General features: G+C 68.4%; 2 protein-coding genes across 4 annotated transcripts in view; both read left to right on the forward strand.

The window, feature by feature from the left end:
* Window positions 1-19771, forward strand: part of MAPRE3 (microtubule associated protein RP/EB family member 3) — a 64070-nt gene extending 44299 nt beyond the window's left edge. For 2 of the 3 annotated variants that reach the window (XM_075914576.1, XM_075914578.1), the window contains exons 3-7: window positions 6274-6419; window positions 9386-9587; window positions 13651-13805; window positions 16010-16162; window positions 18906-19771. In XM_075914576.1, the coding sequence (XP_075770691.1) occupies window positions 6274-6419; window positions 9386-9587; window positions 13651-13805; window positions 16010-16162; window positions 18906-18974 (725 nt within the window). In that variant the 3' untranslated portion in view covers window positions 18975-19771. The remainder of the gene's footprint in view (window positions 1-6273; window positions 6420-9385; window positions 9588-13650; window positions 13806-16009; window positions 16163-18905) is intronic. The other variant, XM_075914577.1, reaches the window with a different exon arrangement.
* On the forward strand, window positions 6426-9287 carry LOC142823503 (uncharacterized). Its single transcript, XM_075914558.1, has 2 exons — window positions 6426-7984; window positions 9162-9287. Exons 1-2 carry the CDS (start codon window positions 6563-6565, stop codon window positions 9285-9287), a joined length of 1548 nt encoding a protein of 515 aa, XP_075770673.1. The 5' UTR covers window positions 6426-6562.
* Window positions 19772-21433: the final 1662 nt, after the last annotated feature.

A 21433-nucleotide genomic window follows, 5' to 3' on the forward strand; every position in this document is an offset into this window, starting at 1 on the left:
AGCCTCCCGAGCAAAACCCCTCCGACACCCCAGCAATATCCGTGCCCCAGATGGCCCCGGGCCTCAGACACAGGTGGGGGGTCCTAGCACCCAATCCCACCTACCCCGAACAAGTTCTGTCTGGTCCCAAGAAACCAGCCACAGATCCCTGGTCAATTTACCCTCTGGACCTTACCCACAAATCACGCTGGGCCAATCCTTTAGAATCTATATCTAAAGGTTTATTATCACAAGAAAGAAAAGCATGAGAGTAAGGTTATTAAAGTACAGTACGTTACATGCACCGAATCTCCCAGTTCTCGATGCAGGCTCTAGCAGAGATGTACAGCTGCTGGTTTAAAAGTTCTTATTGCACATCCTACGATCAGGATGGGTTCACAGGTCTTCCGGGCTCTTCAATCCCTGCAATGCTGCCTCTGGGATGAAGTGCTGAGCTGAGAACAAAATAGCATCGACCACATGGCCTCTTTATACTCCTTCCTGGCCTCTTCTAGTATGTAGCAGGTCACCTGGTCAGAGGCCAATCTCTATGTTCCCTGCTGGCTGCCCTCAGGTGACAAATCCCATTCTTTGGGTGTGTCCATAGCCTATTGAGAGCCATTGTTCCACAGGGCTTTGCTACTCAGCCTGTCCATAGCCATGCTTAACCACATTCACAGAAATATTCAGCTTCCACACAGATTACAGATTCCTACCTACACACACAGACATTATACACTCACATAAGTAGCGTACATAAGATCAACAAACAATAATCTCTCATTCAATACCCCACATGGCTCCCCCCACACCAATTTCTGGGGCCAACACCCCCACCTAGGGGTGCAGCAGCGATCTGGCTGCTTCCCTCCAATTCAGCAACGTGACACCCGGCCAGCCGGAAACTAAAACACACACCTAGCAACTGGTCCCAGTCCTCTCCGCAGCCCCACCCCCTCTCTTCAGTTCCTGTTCCCTGCTGTTGCCTGGTGCTCCGGCGCTGAGCGAGGGACACGCCCCCCGTGAGCCCGGCCCGGCCTCCCCCTCATGCAGACAGTGCTGCAGTGCCCAGGGAAACTGAGGCACACACAGAGTCACTCCAGAGCAGCACAGGGCAGTAGAATTGCACCCACTGCACAGAGCAGACAGTGAATACAAACCAGAGTGTGCACTGTCTACAGGAGTGAGTACAGTCCCCACTGCGTCAGTGTCCAGACTGGTCTTACCACCCGCACTATCCAGCCTGCTGGTCTCCGTGCCGTCACTGGGCACCCCCCGGTACCGGTCTCCCAGATCTGTACCCCCCATCCACACTCCACCATCTCCAGCAGAAGATCTAGAGACGGAAGGGGGCAGATTACGATGAGCCTGACATGCAACAACTGACACGTGGTCCTCTCCTCCGGTGGAGGTGCTTATCCCTGCCGATCCCGCGCCTGCGCCAGCCGGACACAACCTGAGGACTTATCCAGAAGGGTCGCTCCCAGCCAGGAGGCTGCGTTATCGGAGTGCAAGGAAAACAGCCAGAGTCGGAAAGAGCCTGCAGCCTTCCGCCAAAGCGACAATTGCGCCTCCTTTAGCTGGAGCAGTCGTGGCAAACACCAGCCGCAGCCCCCAGCTAATGAGAGGGCCGACAAAGGGCACGGACTCTGATTTCTGCACCCACAGCCCAGCTCTTTCGTGGCTGACGCTGCGAACCGGCGATCTAAGACCCCTCAATAGAAATCCAATATTCAGGCCAAGCATCTGGCCTCGTTCGGGAGAAGAGCGTCGTTCCTCCTCGGCGCTTCAGCTGCGGGTAGCAAATGATACGGCACTTGTAGCCCAGCGCGATTTTGACAGTGACGCAAAACTAACACAGCTGGTGCAACGTCTTCCTGAGGCGTATTAAATCTGGGTCAGGAGGGGTGCGCTGCTGTGACGGCGCGTTGGGGGTCCCCTGTCTCCTGCACCCCCGTAATGGCACGAACAGACTCCCCCAGCCAGTAGAATAGAGGTGGTTTATTGCTGCTCCAGGATACAGCACAGCACAGATGTCATCAGGCTACAGGGCAGGCCTAGGATGCCTCAGCCCCCCTTGATATGGGGGGGGGTCTCGGCTTCTAAACCCCCCAGCCTGTAGCTGAGGCTGCTTCCTCCATCCTCCCAGCCAGGAACTAACTCCCCCTCTCCAAGCCCTGCCCCCAGCCAGGGCAGCATCCACCTCCCTTTGTTTCTCCCCATGGGGGGTTGGCTGGTTCAACCGGTACGGAGTCACCTTTGCATAGTGAGGTTTTCCCGGCTGGGTCTTGCTCCAGACAGCAGAGGTCACCACAGCCCAGCAAGTGCCCCCACTACGTCACAGCTGCATCCCGCTCAGCACCGCAAAGGCCCTCCGCGCTGCCGACCCCGCGGCAAGAGCCACGGCCACATCCATAGTGATGTCTGCAAGCAGCGGGCGTTCCCCGGCAGAGGTGGAGGAATTACCGTTGGCTGAAGACAGACTCTGTGCTGCGAAGAGGGACGACGTCCTCCGTTCCAGCAAAGACTCACGTGCCACCGGACGCCGCAGGAGGCGTCCCATGCCCCACCAGAGACCCAGGCCGAGCACCAGCAAGCTCCGAACTCCCGCTCGGCCAGCCCACTGGCCTCCAAGCAGCACGTCTGAGGCTTTGGCCAAGGGCCTGTGCGACCTCTCCTCTCCGCCAGCGCCGCCCGAGTGCGCCACCGGCCAGCATCCCCTGTGCCCTTTGGACAGCCGGTGGGCGTGGCCTCTCCGCCAGCGCCGCCCGAGTGCACCACCGGCCAGCATCCCCTGCGCCCTTTGGACAGCCGGTGGGCGCGACCTCTCCTCTCCGCCAGCGCCGCCCGAGTGCGCCACCGGCCAGCATCCCCTGCGCCCTTTGGACAGCCGGTGGGCACAACCTCTCCTCTCCGCCAGCACCGCCCGAGTGCGCCACCGGCCAGCATCCCCTGCGCCCTTTGGACAGCCGGTGGGCAGCAGTTCCCACGGACCGCGGAGATCACCGGTGTGGCTGTTCCATTCCCCCGACGCCAGTTCCTCCAACCTCCCTCCCCGAAGCCCTGCTCCGTCACGAGTCCCACAGCTGCGCCCTGGAGCTATCGAGGGGGCTGCCCCGCATTTTACTGCAACGATTCCTGATGGAAAAAAGAGCAGAGGGTAGTGGCCCTCCTCGCCCTCCCTCAGCTACACGGATACCTCCCCAAGCCGTGGCGCCCGACGGCCACGCTCACGGCAGCGACTCCGGCGCTGGGTGAAGGAGGCCGGTTTGCGACCTGCAGGAGCCAGAACTATCCACCCAGCGCACAGGCGCTTTCTCCGTGTCACGGTGGCTTCTGCTCACTTCCTTGCGGGCTTTCTTCCGCCCTCAGGGTGTGTCCCCAGACAGGCGGTGGCCACAGCACAACTAGCCGCAAGGGCATCGCCACCTTCCCCTCCTCAGGCAACGGCCTTATCCGAGGCCCCTCTCAGCAAGCCACAGGAGACGTGCTCCTCCTTGCCGAGAGGTTTTCCGAGTCCCTCGGCTTCGTCATCACTGGGCAGAAATCCGCCCTCTGCCCCACCCAGTCCTTGGGCTCCCCGGATTCTCCGACAGCGTGTGCGAGCCTCCCAGAGCAGCGTTTGGCGGCGGTAGGATGCAGGCAGTCCCCCGACTTGGGGGGCGCCTGGCACCACGACATACGCCAGTCCTCCCGCTCGCCTGCACGTTGGCGGCGTTCGGCACTGGCCCACCACACAGCAGCGCTCAGACCCCGAGCACCCTTCCCTCGCCACGCGGGTAGGCCAGACCTCGAAGCCCGGTCCATCCGGCACCGCCATCCAAACAGACGCCCCCGGCCGCTTCCCTCCTGGGCTGGGGGCCTGCTTCTGGCACCACGGCGCTCAGGGCAAACGGGCCACCGAGGGGTCTCCCGGAGCGCGGAGCTGTGCGCAGTGCGTGCAGGCACTTCTGCCATGGGGGCCGCCTCACCGACAGCGTCACTACGATGGTCTGCGCCAACCGCCAGGGAGGGGGCTCGTTCTCGACTCCCGGTGCGCGGGTGGTACTCCTTTGGAATCGGTGTATCCACCACAGCAGGGCATCTCACCTGCAGCCGGAACGCTGTGGCCGATACCCTTGGCCGCCATTCGCAACAGGCCTCCATGGGCGGTTCACGCGCAGGACCCGCGCCATCTATTCCACAAGGGGACTGGCCATCTGCAGACCTCTGTGCCACAAGCCGGAACACCAAGTGCCCCAGTATTGCTGGAGAGCAGCCACCGGACCCAAGGAACGCCCACCTTGGCCACACGTTCCCTCCTCTCCCGCTCGCTCCCAGGGCGAGTAATCCCCAGAGCCCTGGCGTGGCCCAGGCAGACTTGGCTTCCCATGTCTCTGACCTCCCTGCCCGCTTCCAAACTCCAGATCTCCTGTCCCCGGACGGAGACGTTCTCCTCCACCTCAGCCACGAACACTGCGCCCCACGGGGCAGAGCAGAGGCGCTCACAAGTAAAGAGCCCCTCTTCGCTCAGTGCTGGGCCGCGCTCTGTGCCAGTTCCATCGCTCGGCGTGCACTGGCGGCCATCGCGCCTTCCACCCTCCGACTGGCGCCGTCTCAGGACTCGCGCATCCTAGTTCCAAGAGGACTTTGAAAGGGCTACCCACTCTGCTTCCGTCTTGACTATCCGGAACAGTTTGGTATCGTCTGCAAACGTTACCACCTCCCTGCTGACCCCTTTCTCCAGATCATTTATGAATAAGTTGAAGAGGATTGGTCCCAGGACTGACCCTTGGGGGACACCACTCGTTACCCCTCTCCAGTCTGAACATTTCCCATTTATTCCTCCCTTTGTTTGATTGGATAGTTAGAAGCAGCGGGTCAGGGCCATAGGGGAGCAGTAGGGAGGAGGGATACTAAGGCGAGAATCCACACAAACAAAGAGCTGTTGGCACCTTCATTGAGCGTCACTGAGCCCCCAGGCAGCCCCGCCTCTCTCCCTGGGAACAGGGTTGTTATCGTCTCAGGCTGGCCCTAGGTGTCCTGGCGAGTCAGGGGTAGTTGAAGCAAAATGCAGGACAACTGAGACTCCCACATGACAGAACTGACAGGCAGAAACACAAGCTCACAGAGCAGACAGCAACACCCAGTAAAGCCCCAGGGGCAAAGTGAATCTCAGGGGCCGTGGGGAGCAAACAGAGCAAGGGAGGAGCCCAGGGGCCACAGAGAGCTGGTGGGTCGAGGGGGGAGCCCCAGGGCCATGACGAGTTGGCAGAGGTGTAGGGAGCTGGCAGGCCAGGGGTGCAGGCAGGGACCTGGCGGGCTGGGGGTGTGGGCCGGGTGCTGGCGGGCTGGGGGTGCAGGCAGGGACCTGGCCAGCTAGGGGTGCGGGCAGGGACCTGGTGGGCTGGGGGTACATAGAATCATAGAATAATAGGACTGGAAGGGACCTCGAGAGGTCATCGAGTCCAGCCCCCCGCCCTCAAGGCAGGATCAAGCTCCGTCTACACCCCAGGCAGGGTGCGGGCGGGCTGGGGGTGCTGGCGGGGGCCTGGCGGGCTGGGGGTGCGGGCGGGTGCTGGCAGGCTGGGGGTGCTGGCGGGGAGTTGGGGGTGCGGCCAGGGCAGCAAGGACTGGGGGTGCGGGCAGGGACCTGGCGGGCTGGGGGTGTGGGCAGGTGCTGGTGGGCTGGGGGTGCGGGCAGGGCAGCAGGGACTGGGGGTGCGGGCAGGTGCTGGTGGGCTGGGGGTGCGGGCAGGGCAGCAGGGACTGGGGGTGCGGGCAGGGACCTGGTGGGCTGGGGGTGCGGGCGGGTGCTGGCAGGCTGGGGGTGCGGGCGGGCTGGGGGTGTGGCCAGGGCAGCAGGGACTGGGGGTGCGGGCGGGCTGGGGGTGCTGGCGGGGGCCTGGCGGGCTGGGGGTGCGGGCGGGTGCTGGCAGGCTGGGGGTGCTGGCGGGGAGTTGGGGGTGCGGCCAGGGCAGCAAGGACTGGGGGTGCGGGCAGGGACCTGGCGGGCTGGGGGTGCGGGCAGGTGCTGGTGGGCTGGGGGTGCGGGCAGGGCAGCAGGGACTGGGGGTGCGGGCAGGGACTTGGTGGGCTGGGGGTGCGGGCGGGTGCTGGCAGGCTGGGGGTGCGGGCGGGCTGAGGGTGTGGCCAGGGCAGCAGGGACTGGGGGTGCGGGCGGGTGCTGGCGGGCTGGGGGTGTGGGTGGGCAGCTGGGGGTGCGGCCAGGGCAGCAGGGACTGGGGGTGGGGGCAGGACTGCGCCGTTCCCGGGGCATGGAAGCCAAGTGCCCCGTGCCCGTGCTGCCCGCAGGTGCTGCCTACTGCCAGTTCATGGACATGCTGTTCCCGGGCTGCGTGCACCTGCGCAAGGTGAAGTTCCAGGCCAAGCTGGAGCACGAATTCATCCACAACTTCAAGGTGCTGCAGGCCGCCTTCAAGAAGATGGGGGTGGACAAGGTGGGTCCCTGCCGGGCTGCTCGCCCTCTGCCCTCGCTGGGGGCCCGTAGCCTGGCAGGACGACACCCCTGCCGCTGACTGCCCCTGCCAGGCCCTGAGCCGCGTGCCCAAGGCTCTGCCAGCCCTGCAGTGGGCGCACCCAGATGCCCAACTGTGAGCTTGAGACTAACGTGGACAAGAGAGAACCACCAGGCCCCTCCCTGTGCCACCCACCAGCCGCCCCGTGCCAGCCACCCCTGCACACCCGCCAGCACCGCCTGTGCCACCCGCCCGTGCACACCCGCCAGCACCGCCTGTGCCACCCGCCCCTGCACACCCGCCAGCACCGCCTGGGCCACCCGCCCGTGCACACCCGCCAGCACCGCCTGTGCCACCCGCCCCTGCACACCCGCCAGCACCGCCTGGGCCAGCCACCCGTGCACACCCGCCAGCACCGCCTGGGCCAGCCGCCCCCTGCACACCCGCCAGCACCGCCTGGGCCACCCGCCCCTGCACACCCGCCAGCACCGCCTGGGCCACCCGCCCGTGCACACCCGCCAGCACCGCCTGGGCCACCCGCCCCTGCACACCCGCCAGCACCGCCTGGGCCACCCGCCCCTGCACACCCGCCAGCACCGCCTGTGCCACCCGCCCCTGCACACCCGCCAGCACCGCCTGGGCCACCCGCCCGTGCACACCCGCCAGCCCCGCCTGGGCCAGCCGCCCCCTGCACACCCGCCAGCCCCGCCTGTGCCACCCGCCCCTGCACACCCGCCAGCACCGCCTGTGCCACCCGCCCCTGCACACCCGCCAGCCCCACCTGTGCCACCCGCCAGCACCGCCTGGGCCAGCCACCCGCCAGCACCGCCTGTGCCAGCCGCCCCCTGCACACCCGCCAGCACCGCCTGGGCCAGCCGCCCCCTGCACACCCGCCAGCACCGCCTGGGCCACCCGCCCCTGCACACCCGCCAGCACCGCCTGTGCCACCCGCCCCTGCACACCCGCCAGCACCGCCTGGGCCACCCGCCCGTGCACACCCGCCAGCACCGCCTGGGCCACCCGCCCGTGCACACCCGCCAGCACCGCCTGGGCCAGCCACCCGCCAGCACCGCCTGTGCCAGCCGCCCCCTGCACACCCGCCAGCACCGCCTGTGCCAGCTGCCCCTGCACACCCGCCAGCACCGCCTGTGCCAGCCACCCCTGCACACCCGCCAGCACTGCTTGTGCCAGCCACCCCTGCACACCCGCCAGCACCGCCTGTGCCAGCCACCCCTGCACACCCGCCAGCACCGCCTGGGCCAGCCACCCCTGCACACCTGCCAGCACCGCCTGTGCCAGCCGCCCCCTGCACACCCGCCAGCACCGCCTGTGCCACCCGCCCCTGCACACCCGCCAGCACCGCCTGGGCCAGCCACCCCTGCACACCCGCCAGCACCGCCTGGGCCAGCCACCCCTGCACACCTGCCAGCACCGCCTGTGCCAGCCGCCCCCTGCACACCCGCCAGCACCGCCTGTGCCACCCGCCCCTGCACACCCGCCAGCACCGCCTGTGCCAGCCGCCCCCTGCACACCCGCCAGCACCGCCTGTGCCAGCCGCCCCTGCACACCCGCCAGCACCGCCTGTGCCAGCCGCCCCTGCACAACCGCCAGCACCGCCTGTGCCAGCTGCCCCTGCACACCCGCCAGCACCGCCTGGGCCAGCCACCCCTGCACACCCGCCAGCACCGCCTGTGCCAGCCGCCCCCTGCACACCCACCAGCACCGCCTGTGCCAGCCGCCCCCTGCACACCCGCCAGCACCGCCTGTGCCACCCGCCCCTGCACACCCGCCAGCACCGCCTGGGCCAGCCACCCCTGCACACCCGCCAGCACCGCCTGTGCCACCCGCCCCTGCACACCTGCCAGCACCGCCTGTGCCAGCCACCCCTGCACACCCGCCAGCACCGCCTGGGCCACCCGCCCCTGCACACCCGCCAGCACCGCCTGGGCCAGCCGCCCCTGCACACCCGCCAGCACCGCCTGGGCCAGCCGCCCCCTGCACACCCGCCAGCACCGCCTGGGCCAGCCGCCCCCTGCACACCCGCCAGCACCGCTTGTGCCAGCCGCCCCTGCACACCCGCCAGCACCGCCTGTGCCACCCGCCCCTGCACACCCACCAGCACCGCCTGTGCCACCCGCCCCTGCACACCCGCCAGCACCGCCTGTGCCACCCGCCCCTGCACACCCGCCAGCACCGCCTGTGCCAGCCGCCCCCTGCACACCCGCCAGCACCGCCTGTGCCAGCCGCCCCCTGCACACCCGCCAGCACCGCCTGTGCCACCCGCCCCTGCACACCCGCCAGCACCGCCTGTGCCAGCCGCCCCCTGCACACCCGCCAGCACCCCCTGTGCCAGCCGCCCCCTGCACACCCGCCAGCACCGCCTGGGCCACCTGCCCCTGCAGACCCGCCAGCACCCCCTGTGCCAGCCGCCCCCTGCACACCCGCCAGCACCGCCTGTGCCAGCCGCCCCTGCACACCCGCCAGCACCGCCTGTGCCAGCCGCCCCTGCACACCCGCCAGCACCGCCTGTGCCAGCCGCCCCCTGCACACCCGCCAGCACCGCCTGTGCCAGCCACCCCCTGCACACCCCGTGCCAGCCGTCTCTGTGCCACCCGCCAGCAACCCCTGTGCCAGCCACCCCTGCCCACCCGCCAGCACCCCTGTCCACCAAGCCCCCATTCTTGCCAGTAGCCCCTCACGTGCCTGCCAGCTAACCCCCTCCAGCTTCCCCTGTGCCTGCTGGCCCCCCTGCACACCCACCATGGGCTGCCTGAGATGGGGCAGGGAGTGATGGCCTCACCCCAGAGTGGCAGCAGCCGTGGCTGTGGCCAAATGCCAGATAACCGGTGAGTGGGGGCGTGGGGCTGTGGGGGGCCTGGGGAGGTGGAGGCCCGGGGCCCAGCCAGTCCCTTGGGCCCTTCCTCACGGGGCTGGCGCTGCCCTTGCAGATCATCGCGGTGGAGAGGCTGGTGAAAGGGAAGTTCCAGGATAACTTTGAGTTCATTCAGTGGTTCAAGAAGTTCTTCGACGCCAACTACGACGGGAAGGAGTACAACCCGCTGCTGGCGCGGCAGGGCCAGGACGTGGCGCCGTCTCCAAATCCAGGTGATCAGAACTTCAACAAACCCAAGAAACCCATTGGCACTGCAGGTAATGACGTCCCCCCCCTCGGAGGCAGCTGGCACCCCCGCCCCTGCGCCCACAGGAGCCCGGCTCCGCCCAGCTTGCTAGCATGGCCTTCGGCTGCTTGCCCCGGCCCCCGGCCGGCGGGGCTCCCCTTGCGCGGCGTCGGCTTAGGAGTGCCCGGCCGGCGGTGCCAAGCAGGTTTGGAGGGGAGAGCGGGCGCGTTCTGAGCTGGGGCTGCGTCGGCGTCTGACCCCCGAGGGCCTGCCAGCATCGCGGGCGGGCGTGGCCGGGCCCGGGGGAGGGGGTTGGCTGCCAGGCCCGCTGGGACCCTGGCTCTCCCGACACGGGATCTGGTGCCATCCGCTCCCTAGACCTCACCTGGGGCAGCAGGTTCCCTGGCACCGAGGGCCCTGCCAGCCTGCAGCCACTCAGTGCCCGGGTGCGATTCCGTTCCCCCCGCTCTCTGCTTGCTCGGCAGTGTGGGCCCCTCGCCGGTGCTCTCGGCATCCCCGGCCCCTGCGCTTGCAGATCCCCGCCAGCTGCTACCGGCACGCACCCTCACTGGGACAGTGCAAAGCTCGGCCTCCCCCCCCCGGTGCCTGGCCTCCCCCGCCAGCGCCTGGCTTCCCCCGCCTGCCCTCTCCAACCCGGCACCTGGCCTCCCCCCCCCCCCGGTGCCTGGCTTCCCCCGCCTGCCCTCCCCAACCCGGCACCTGGCCTCCCCCCCCCGCCTGCCCTCCCCAACCCGGCACCCGGCCTCCCCCACCGGTGCCTGGCCTCCCCCGCCAGCGCCTGGCTTCCCCCGCCTGCCCTCTCCAACCCGGCACCTGGCCTCCCCCCCCCCGGTGCCTGGCTTCCCCCGCCTGCCCTCCCCAACCCGGCACCTGGCCTCCCCCCCCCGCCTGCCCTCCCCAACCCGGCACCCGGCCTCCCCCACCGGCGCCTGGCCTCCCCCGCCTGCCCTCCCCAACCCGGCACCTGGCCTCCCCCCCCCCGGTGCCTGGCTTCCCCCGCCTGCCCTCTCCAACCCGGCACCTGGCCTCCCCCCCCCGGTGCCTGGCTTCCCCCGCCTGCCCTCTCCAACCCGGCACCTGGCCTCCCCCCCCCCGGTGCCTGACTTCCCCCGCCTGCCCTCCCCAACCCGGCACCCGGCCTCCCCCGCCGGCGCCTGGCCTCCCCCACCTGCCCTCCCCAACCCGGCACCCGGCCTCCCCCGCCGGCACCTGGCCTCCCCCGCCTGCCCTCCCCAACCCGGCACCCGGCCTCCCCCGCCAGCGCCTGGCTTCCCCCGCCTAGCGCTTGGCCTCCCATTTCCTCTCCAGGGGCAGGACTTGAGCTTGTGCTCCTTCCCATGCCCATCTCGGTCCTGCCCAGCCCCGCGCCCCCCCATTCTGGCTCCAGCTCCCCCATGGGACCTGTGCCCCAGGCTGGGGGGCAGCGGTGCCCACCGTGGCACTAGTGCCTGTCTGCACGGGTGTGACAAGTTGAGCCTGTTCCCCAGTGTTCTGATCACAGCCCTGGGCCCACCTGCCTGCCCTCTGGGGCGCCCACCGCCCTGTGCAGCTGGGCCAGAAGCCCTGGTCTCCCCAGCCACGGCCCGGAGCTGGGGTAACCGTCCCTGCAGAGCAGCGCAGAGGCCGAGCCAGGGTCGGATAGAGGGACGGGCTAGCACCCTGGAGCCCCGCCCGCAGGGCCAGAGCTGGCTAAGTCCATCGGACACGGCACGCAGGGCCGTGCAGAGAGCACAGCGTTCACGCCCCTTGCCAGAAACACGCAGCTGTGGTTCTGCCCCAGCAGGTGTTGCTCTGCCCCCCAGCAGCTGTGGCCCTGCCCCCCCCAGCAGGTGTTGCTCTGCTCCCCAACAGCTGTGGTTCTGCCCCCCAACAGGTGTCGCCCAGCCCCCCAAGAGCTGTTGCCCTGGGGTTGCTAAGCACAGTGTGTTCGGCACAGCCGGCAGGGCAGCTCGCAGGGAAACCAGGCAGCGCAAAGCAAGCTCCTGAGCTAAAGCACAAGCAGGCCAGCTCCTGCCCCCCAGCGCAGGGCTCCTCGCGGCCGAGCGCTGAGCCCGCTCCCACACCCTCTGTCCGCCTGGCTCTGGGCTCTGGCTCTGCGGGCGCTTGCTCTCAGCGAGGGGCCCGTTCAAGGCAGCTGAAGCCAATGGCTGTAGGGTTTCCCCAGAGGGTCCTTTCACCAGCCCATCCCAAAGAAAAGAGCCAGTTCCAGGGGGATTTCACCAGGTGGCAGGTCACATGTCTTTGTAGGACCAATCACACATCCGGCTTACAGGAGAAACAAAACCATGGGAGAGTCATCCTAATACAGTAGCCCAATGTCTGACACTGGAGCGCTGGAGTGTTATAGTCTTGCCTCTGGGGGGCGCTGTTGCCTCCCGCCATGGCGCTCGGCTGAGCTCTGCGCTGCTCCGCCGGGCCGCCGCACGGGAGTAAGCGGAGCAAGCCGCGGTTGGGCTCCCCCGCGGCGGCCCGGCAGAACGGCGCAGAACTCAGCCGAGCGCCACGGCGGGAGGGGAAGGGGGCGGGGTGGTGACATACATGCCCATGGGGCGGGGCCTGGACGAGCCTGCATCCTGCCGGAGACAGAGGGGAGGGAGAGAGAGCGAGAGGCAGGGGGCGGAGGAGAGAGAGAGCAAGAGGCGGGGGCGGAGGAGAGAGAGAGAGGCGGGGTGGAGGAGAGCAAGAGAGAGAGCGAGAGGCAGGGGAGGAGAGAGAGATCGAGAGGCAGGGAGGAGAGAGAGGGAGAGAGAGCAAGAGGCAGGGGACAAGAGAGAGAGAGTGAGAGGCGGGGGAGAGAAGAGAGAGAGAGAGATCAAGAGGCAGGGGAGAAGAGAGAGAGAGTGAGAGGTGGGGGGGAGAAGAGAGATCGAGAGGCGGGGAAGGAGAGAGAGAGAGAGAGAGAGAGAGGCAGGGGAGGAGAGAGAGTGAGAGGTGGGGGAGAGAAGAGAGAGAGAGAGATCAAGAGGCAGGGAGGAGAGAGAGAGGCGGGGGGAGAAAAAAGAGAGAGATCAAGAGGTGGGGGAGGAGAGAGAGAGAGAGAGAGAGCAAGAGGCAGGGGAGAAGAGAGAGCGAGAGGCGGGGGGAGAAAGAGAGAGAGATCGAGAGGCGGGGAAGAAGAGAGAGAGAGATCGAGAGGCGGGGAAGAAGAGAGAGAGAGAGCAAGAGGCAGGGGAGAAGAGAGAGAGCGAGAGCCGGGGGGAGGAAAGAGAGAGAGCGAGAGGCGGGGAAGGAGAGAGAGAGAGAGAGAGCAAGAGGCAGGGGAGAAGAGAGAGAGAGTGAGAGGTGGGGGGGGAGAAGAGAGATCGAGAGGCGGGGAAGGAGAGAGAGAGAGAGGCAGGGGAGGAGAGAGAGTGAGAGGTGGGGGGGAGAAGAGAGATCGAGAGGCGGGGAGGAGAGTGAGAGGCGGGGGGAGAAAAGAGAGAGATCAAGAGGCGGGGGAGGAGAGAGAGAGTGAGAAGTGGGGGGGAGAAGAGAGATCAAGAGGCGGGGGAGGAGAGAGAGAGCAAGAGGTGGGGGAGAAGAGAGAGAGCGAGAAGTGGGGGGAGAAGAGAGAGAGAGAGATCGAGAGGCGGGGGAGGAGAGAAAGAGCCTCCGGGGGGATCTGCCTTCGCTGGGGTCAACCCGCCCAGCATCCTCCCCCCTGGGGGCTGGGGCAGGGTGGCGCGGGGACCGGAGGAGCAAGGCCAATTGAGCGATGGCAGGGCAAGGGGTCTGAGCAGGGGTGGGGTGGAGGAGGGGCCCATAGATGTGGGGCAGGTTCTTGACTCTGCTTGGCACCTCCCCGCATGCTCCTGGCAAGGGGCCGCCCGTTCCAGGGGGCGTAAGGGCTGTGGGGCTACCCCACAGGAGGCCTCCTGCCCTGCCTTCCTTGGCCCCCACACCACCAACGGGGTGCTTTGTGTTGCCCATTGGGGGAAACTGAGGCAGAGAAGAGCCAACCCGCGTGTCCTGTCTGACGCTGGTGCTCGGAGCAGCACTCCCGGCTGCCCTCTGCCCCGGGCCCCCGCATGCCTGTGCCCCTTCCCCCTCCCTGCGGGGCGGGCTGGGACCTGCTAAGCTCTGGCTCTCTCCAGCCCCCCAGCGAATCTCCCCCACGGGCCCCAAGACGATCCAGGTCCCAGTCCGCGTGACCAACGTCGCCCCCAGCAACATCGCCCGGAAAAACCCGCCCGTGGCCCGCAACGGGGGCACCGAGGCCGACAACCAGATCCTGGAGCTCAACCAGCAGGTGAGCAGGGCGGGCACAGGCGCCAGTCTTGCAGGGGACGCTAGGGGGTTCAGGCGCCAATCCCGCAGGGGACGCTAGGGGGTTCAGGCGCCAGTCCCGCAGGGGACGCTAGGGGGTTCAGGCGCCAGTCTTGCAGGGGACGCTAGGGGGTTCAGGCGCCAGTCCCGCAGGGGACGCTAGGGGGTTCAGGCGCCAGTCCCGCAGGGGACGCTAGGGGGTTCAGGCGCCAGTCCCGCAGGGGACGCTAGGGGGTTCAGGCGCGAATCCCGCAGGGGACGCTAGGGGGTTCAGGCGCCAGTCCCGCAGGGGACATTAGGGGGTTCAGGCGCCAATCCCGCAGGGGACGCTAGGGGGTTCAGGCGCCAGTCCCGCAGGGGACGCTAGGGGGTTCAGGCGCCAATCCCGCAGGGGACGCTAGGGGGTTCAGGCGCCAATCCCACAGGGGACGCTAGGGGGTTCAGGCGCCAGTCCCGCAGGGGACGCTAGGGGGGTTCAGGCGCCAATCCCGCAGGGGACGCTAGGGGGGTTCAGGCGCCAATCCCGCAGGGGACGCTAGGGGGTTCAGGCGCCAATCCCGCAGGGGACGCTAGGGGGTTCAGGCGCCAGTCCCGCAGGGGACGCTAGGGGGTTCAGGCGCCAATCCCGCAGGGGACGCTAGGGGGTTCAGGGGCCAGTCCCGCAGGGGACGCTAGGGGGGTTCAGGCGCCAATCCCGCAGGGGACGCTAGGGGGTTCAGGCGCCAGTCTTGCAGGCGGTGCTGGGGGTTCAGGCGCCAGTCCCCCTGAGATTGCTAAGGGGTTCAGGCGCCAATCCCGCAGGGGACACTAGGGGGTTCAGGCGCCAGTCCCGCAGGGGATGCTAGGGGGGTCAGGTGCCAATCCCGCAGGGGACACTAGGGGGTTCAGGCGCCAGTCCTGCAGGGGATGCTAGGGGGGTCAGGTGCCAGTCCCGCCGCGAGTGTTAGGGGGTTTAGACACCAGTCCTGCAGGAGATAATAGGGGGTTCAGAGGCCAGTCCCGCAGGAGGTGCTAGGGGTTTCATGCGCCAATCCTGCAGGGGGCGCTAGGAGGTTCAGGGGCCAGTCCCTCAGGGCACTAGGGGGTTCAGGTGCTGGGGGATACAGGTACCAGTCCCACATGGGGAGCTAGGGGATTCAGGTGCTGGGGGTTACAGAGGCCATTCCCACAGAGGAAGCTAGGGGGTTCAGGTGCTGGGGGATACAGGTACCAGTCTCAAAGGCGGAGCTAGGGGGTTCAGGCGCTGGGGGATACAGATACCAGTCCCACGGGGAAGCTAGGGGGTTCAGGCGCTGGGGGATACAGGTACCAGTCTCACAGGCGGAGCTAGGGGGTTCAGGCGCTGAGGATACAGGTACCAGTCTCACAGGCGGAGCTAGGGGGTTCAGGCGCTGAGGATACAGGTACCAGTCTCACAGGTGGAGCTAGGGGGTTCAGGCGCTGAGGATACAGGTACCAGTCTCACAGGCGGAGCTAGCGGGTTCAGGCGCTGAGGATACAGGTACCAGTCTCACAGGCGGAGCTAGCGGGTTCAGGCGCTGAGGATACAGGTACCAGTCTCACAGGCGGAGCTAGGGGGTTCAGGCGCTGAGGATACAGGTACCAGTCTCACAGGCGGAGCTAGGGGGTTCAGGCGCTGAGGATACAGGTACCAGTCTCACAGGCGGAGCTAGGGGGTTCAGGCGCTGGGGGATACAGGTACCAGTCTCAAAGGCGGAGCTAGGGGGTTCAGGTGCTGGGGATACAGGTACCAGTCTCACAGGCGGAGCTAGGGGGTTCAGGTGCTGGGGGATACAGGTACCAGTCTCACAGGCGGAGCTAGCGGGTTCAGGCGCTGAGGATACAGGTACCAGTCTCACAGGCGGAGCTAGCGGGTTCAGGCGCTGAGGATACAGGTACCAGTCTCACAGGCGGAGCTAGGGGGTTCAGGCGCTGAGGATACAGGTACCAGTCTCACAGGCGGAGCTAGGGGGTTCAGGTGCTGAGGATACAGGTACCAGTCTCACAGGCGGAGCTAGGGGGTTCAGGCGCTGAGGATACAGGTACCAGTCTCACAGGCAGAGCTAGGGGGTTCAGGCGCTGAGGATACAGGTACCAGTCTCACAGGCAGAGCTAGCGGGTTCAGGCGCTGGGGGGCACAGGTGCCAGCTCCTCAGGCGCTGACAGCTCCTCTCCCCGCGGCGCCAGCTCCTGGACCTGAAGCTGACGGTGGACGGGCTGGAGAAGGAGCGCGATTTCTACTTCAGCAAACTGCGGGACATCGAACTGATCTGCCAGGAGCACGAGAGTGAGAACAGCCCGGTCATCGCGGGCATTATCGGCATCCTGTATGCCACCGAGGTCAGTGCCTGGCACGCCCACGGCCAGCACCCCGAGCCGGGACCGCTGGCCCTGCGCCCGGGACGGGCTGGTCTCTGGCCCTGTGACCGGGGCGGGCGGGGCTGGTCTTCGGCCCTGCCACCGGGGCGGGCGGGCTGGTCTGTATCCCTGCAACCGGGGCGGGCTGGTCTGTATCCCTGCAACCGGGGCGGGCTGGTCTGTGGCCCTGCGCCCGGGGCGGGCTGATCTGTGGCCCTGCGCCCGGGGCGGGCTGGTCTGTGTCTCTGCGCCCGGGGCGGGCTGGTCTGTGTCTCTGCGCCCGGGGCGGGCGGGCTGGTCTCTGGCCCTGTGACCGGGGCGGGCGGGCTGGTCTTCGGCCCTGCCACCGGGGCGGGCGGGCTGGTCTGTATCCCTGCAACCGGGGCGGGGCTGGTCTGTATCCCTGCAACCGGGGCGGGCTGGTCTGTGGCCCTGCGCCCGGGGCGGGCTGATCTGTGGCCCTGCGCCCGGGGCGGGCTGGTCTGTGTCTCTGCGCCCGGGGCGGGCTGGTCTGTGGCCCTGCGCCCGGGACGGGTGGGCTGGTCTGTGGCCCTGCGCCCGGGGCGGGCTGGTCTGTGGCCCTGCACCCGGAACGGGTGGGCTGGTCTGTGGCCCTGCGCCCGGGGCGGGCTGGTCTGTGGCCCTGCACCCGGAACGGGTGGGCTGGTCTGTGGCCCTGCGCCCGGGGCGGGCTGGTCTGTGGCCCTGCGCCCGGGGCGGGCTGGTCTGTGGCCCTGCGCCCGGGCGGGCTGGTCTGTGGCCCTGCGCCCGGGACAGGTGGGCTGGTCTGTGGCCCTGCGCCCAGGACGGGTGGGCTGGTCTGTGGCCCTTCGCCCAGGACGGGTGGGCTGGTCTGTGGCCCTGCGCCCGGGGCGGGCGGGCTGGTCTGTGGCCCTTCGCCCAGGACGGGTGGGCTGGTCTGTGGCCCTGCGCCCGGGGCGGGCGGGCTGGTCTGTGGCCCTTCGCCCAGGACGGGTGGGCTGGTCTGTGGCCCTGCGCCCGGGGCGGGCGGGCTGGTCTGTGGCCCTTCGCCCAGGACGGGTGGGCTGGTCTGTGGCCCTGCGCCCGGGTGCGGGCGGGCTGGTCTGTGTCCCTGCGCCCGGGGCGGGCTGGTCTGTGTCCCTGCGCCCGGGCGGGCTGGTCTGTGGCCCTGCGCCCGGGACGGGCTGGTCTGTGGCCCTGCCACCCGGACGGGTGGGCTCGTCTGTGGCCCTGCGCCCGGGACGGGCGGGCTGGTCTGTGGCCCTGCGACCGGGGCGGGCTGGTCTGTGGCCCTGCGACCGGGGCGGGCTGGTCTGTGGCCCTGCGACCGGGGCGGGCTGGTCTGTGGCCCTGCGACCGGGGGCGGGCTGGTCTGTGGCCCTGCGACCGGGGCGGGCTGGTCTGTGGCCCTGCGACCGGGGCGGGCTGGTCTGTGGCCCTGCGACCGGGGCGGGCTGGTCTGTGGCTCTGCGACCGGGACGGGCTGGTCTGTGGCCCTGCGACCGGGGCGGGCTGGTCTGTGGCTCTGCGACCGGGACGGGCTGGTCTGTGGCCCTGCGCCCGGGACAGGTGGGCTGGTCTGTGGCCCTGCGCCCAGGACGGGTGGGCTGGTCTGTGGCCCTGCGCCAGGACGGGTGGGCTGGTCTGTGGCCCTGCGCCCAGGATGGGTGGGCTGGTCTGTGGCCCTGCGCCCAGGACGGGTGGGCTGGTCTGTGGCCCTGCGCCCAGGACGGGCGGGCTGGTCTGTGGCCCTTCGCCCAGGACGGGTGGGCTGGTCTCCGGCCCCTGCCACCGGGGCGGGCGGGCTGGTCTCCGGCCCTGCCACCGGGGCGGGCGGGCTGGTCTGTGGCCCTGCCACCGGGACAGGCTGGTCTGTGGCCCTGCGCCCGGGACAGGTGGGCTGGTCTGTGGCCCTGCGCCCAGGACGGGTGGGCTGGTCTGTGGCCCTGCGCCCAGGACGGGTGGGCTGGTCTGTGTGGCCCTGCGCCCGGGACAGGTGGGCTGGTCTGTGGCCCTGCGCCCAGGACGGGCGGGCTGGTCTGTGGCCCTGCCACCGGGGCGGGCGGGCTGGTCTGTGGCCCTGCCACCGGGACAGGCTGGTCTGTGGCCCTGCGCCCGGGACAGGTGGGCTGGTCTGTGGCCCTGCGCCCAGGACGGGTGGGCTGGTCTGTGGCCCTGCGCCCAGGACGGGTGGGCTGGTCTGTGGCCCTGCGCCCGGGACAGGTGGGCTGGTCTGTGGCCCTGCGCCCAGGACGGGCGGGCTGGTCTGTGGACCTTCGCCCAGGACGGGTGGGCTGGTCTGTGGCCCTGCCACCGGGGCGGGCGGGCTGGTCTCCGGCCCTGCCACCGGGGCGGGCGGGCTGGTCTCCGGCCCTGCCACCGGGGCGGGCGGGCTGGTCTCCGCCCTGCCACCGGGGCGGGCGGGCTGGTCTCCGGCCCTGTCACCGGGGCGGGCGGGCGGGCTGGTCTCCGGCCCTGTCACCGGGGCGGGCGGGCGGGCTGGTCTCCGGCCCTGTCACCGGGGCGGGCGGGCTGGTCTCCGGCCCTGCGACCGGGGCGGGCGGGCTGGTCTCCGGCCCTCCCCCACTGTTCCGGGGCTCATGGCCAGCAGATCCCAGGCAGATTGTTGTGCCTGGCTCCACCCTGCTCTGCGGGCCTTGCTGGGGGAGCCGGCCGTGTTGCCAGCGGGCGGGGCCCGGGGAGGGGAGCAGCCCCAGGCCCTCACGCTGTCTCTGCCCCGCAGGAAGGCTTTGCCCCTCCGGAGGACGAGGAGCTGGAGGAGCAGCAGCCGGAGGACCAGGACGAGTACTAGCTGGGAACCCTGCTCCGGCGCGGCGCCGCCTGGCATAGACACTGGAGGGTTCGCGCCCTGCACTATCACACATTATAACAGTTTCAACCAACCAGCCCAGCACCCCAGTGCTTTCTGTCCGGCCAGCAGATCCTGGGACCCACGGACTCCGCCATGCCCAGAGAGAGGAGAACCAAGTTGTAAATACGCCGCCAGGGGCTGCCGGGGTGGGGAAGGGCCCCGGCCCCTGCCCCATCCCCCGGGCCCCTCACCACCTCATCCCCCTTATTTATTTGTTCTCATCTTTGGGGTGAGCCCCGCAGCCTTCCCCGGGAGGGCCCCCGCCTGCGCCGGCCCCACGGCTCCAGCCAGCCCTTTGTACAGTGCCCCAGTGGGGTGGCTTGCACTTTGCCTGTTGGGTCAGGCGCCCGGTCGCCACAGCTCGGGCAGCGGGAGGCGCCAAGCGCCGCAGCACCGGGCCCTGGCCAATAGCCGCTGTTCTCAGTCGGGCAGTGAACCGTGCCAGCTGCACACGGCTTCCCTGCGCTCTGCCCCGGCGGGTCACTGTCCGGGGGCACCCGCACGACCGCGCTGGGGAGGGCAGAGCACCCGTCTGCGCTGCCGGCGTGTGTCCCCGCCTGGCCTAGAGCCGCTCGCGGTGCAGCGCGGGGACTTGGCCGCTGCTGGACGTGCAGGCTGGGGGCTCCCGCTGCTGCCTGGCCCATCCCCGTGGGCATTGCCTGCCCGCCCGCTGCCTGCCGTGCACCCTGCATCTGTGTTACGTTGGAGTTCAATAAACCCGTGTGCTAACCACTGTGCGGGGGCGTCTCTGCCTCGGCTGCCCTGGCTCCCAGCCCCCGGGGCTGGGCTTCTGGGGCGGCTCCGGGGGAGGGGCTTGTGGCCAAAGGCCAGGTTTGCAAAGCCGGCGTACCCCTACAGGCTGGCATTCCCCCCCAAAGCCGGCGTACCCCTACAGGCTGGCATTCCCCCCCAAAGCCGGCGTACCCCTACAGGCCAGTGTACCCTCCCTCCAAGGCCAGTGTACCCCTACAGGCCAGTGTACCCCCCAAAGCCGTCGTACCCCTACAGGCCAGTGTACCCTCCCTCCAAGGCCAGTGTACCCCTACAGGCCCGCATAGCCCTAGAGGCTGGTGTACCCTCCAAGGCCAGCATACACCTAGAGGCCAGCATACCCCCCAAAGCCAATGTACCCCTACAGGCCAGTGTACCCCTACAGGCTGGCATACCCTCCAAGGCCAGTGTACCCCTACAGGTCGGCATACCCCCCAAAGTCACTGTACCCCTACAGGTCGGCATACCCCCCAAAGCCAATGTACCCCTACAGGCCAATGTACCCCTACAGGCCAGTGTACCCCTACAGGCTGGCATACCCTCCAAGGCCAGTGTACCCCTACAAGCTGGCATACCCCCCAAAGTCACTGTACCCCTACAGGTCGGCATACCCTCCAAGGCCAGTGTACCCCTACAGGCCAGTGTACCCCTACAGGCCGGCATACCCCCCAAAGTCACTGTACCCCTACAGGTCGGCATACCCTCCAAGGCCAGTGTACCCCTACAGGCCAGTGTACCCCTACAGGCCGGCATACCCCCCAAAGTCACTGTACCCCTACAGGCCGGCATACCCCCCAAAGTCACTGTACCCCTACAGGCCGGCATACCCCCCAAAGTCACTGTACCCCTACAGGTCGGCATACCCTCCAAGGCCAGTGTACCCCTACAGGCCAGTGTACCCAGCTGTCCCCAGTAACTGCAGCCGCTTTGGGGGACACCCGTCTCCTGCGAGCGAGCCCCTGGCAGCTTGCGTGCAGGCCCTGAAGGTTGCTGGGCTCCTGCCTTTTCCTTCCTTCTCTAGCTGGGGCCCCCTTCCCTCTGCCTGAGCCCCCTGCCACCTCGGCGTTGCCAGGCTCAGCCCCTCCCATGCACAGTGCGAAATGGGGCTCCCGGCCGGCTGCTGGCTGGACCTGCTGAAGGGACATTTTGTTCAGCTCGGTAACTTCGTCCCCGTCTCCCCCCCCCCCCCCCCCCACACACACAACGCCTGAGCCGGGCAGGACACAGAGACCTCACGTGCCCCGCTCCCTGAGCTCGAATGACCCAGTCCTAGGATCTGTCATCCCTTGAACAGGGCCTGGGACTGGCCAGCCCATCTGGGCAGGGTGCTGGTCGCTCTGCCTGGCCTCGGGGCAGCCTCGGCCTCCTCCCACAGTGTGAGACCCGCTGGACGAGCGGTGTTGGGTCCTAGCACTTGGCTCACCCCGGTTTTCTTCCAGTACGGCTGGTTCTGTCGCAGCAGGGATCCAGGCGCTGGGTTTCTCTCGTGAAGCAAGGTGGTCAAAATGACTATCACTATTTAGATCCTGTACCTACCCCCCACCTCCCACTAACTACAGATCAGCATCATCTGCAGCTACACCCATGCTAACTGTATTGCCCAGCATCATTCATACCTACACCCCATA

This window comes from Pelodiscus sinensis, unplaced genomic scaffold, assembly GCF_049634645.1.
Source record: "Pelodiscus sinensis isolate JC-2024 unplaced genomic scaffold, ASM4963464v1 ctg104, whole genome shotgun sequence".
Classification (NCBI taxonomy): Eukaryota; Metazoa; Chordata; order Testudines; family Trionychidae; genus Pelodiscus; species Pelodiscus sinensis.

What these genes read in the sequence shown, in the direction of transcription:
- LOC142823503 (XM_075914558.1), top strand. Translation starts at nt 6,563, where the DNA reads ATGCCCAACTGTGAGCTTGAGACTAACGTGGACAAGAGAGAACCACCA. An exon ending in CACACCCGCCAGCACCGCCT is followed by an intron (nt 7,985 to 9,161) that starts GTGCCAGCCGCC and finishes AACCCCCTCCAG; the next exon opens with CTTCCCCTGTGCCTGCTGGC.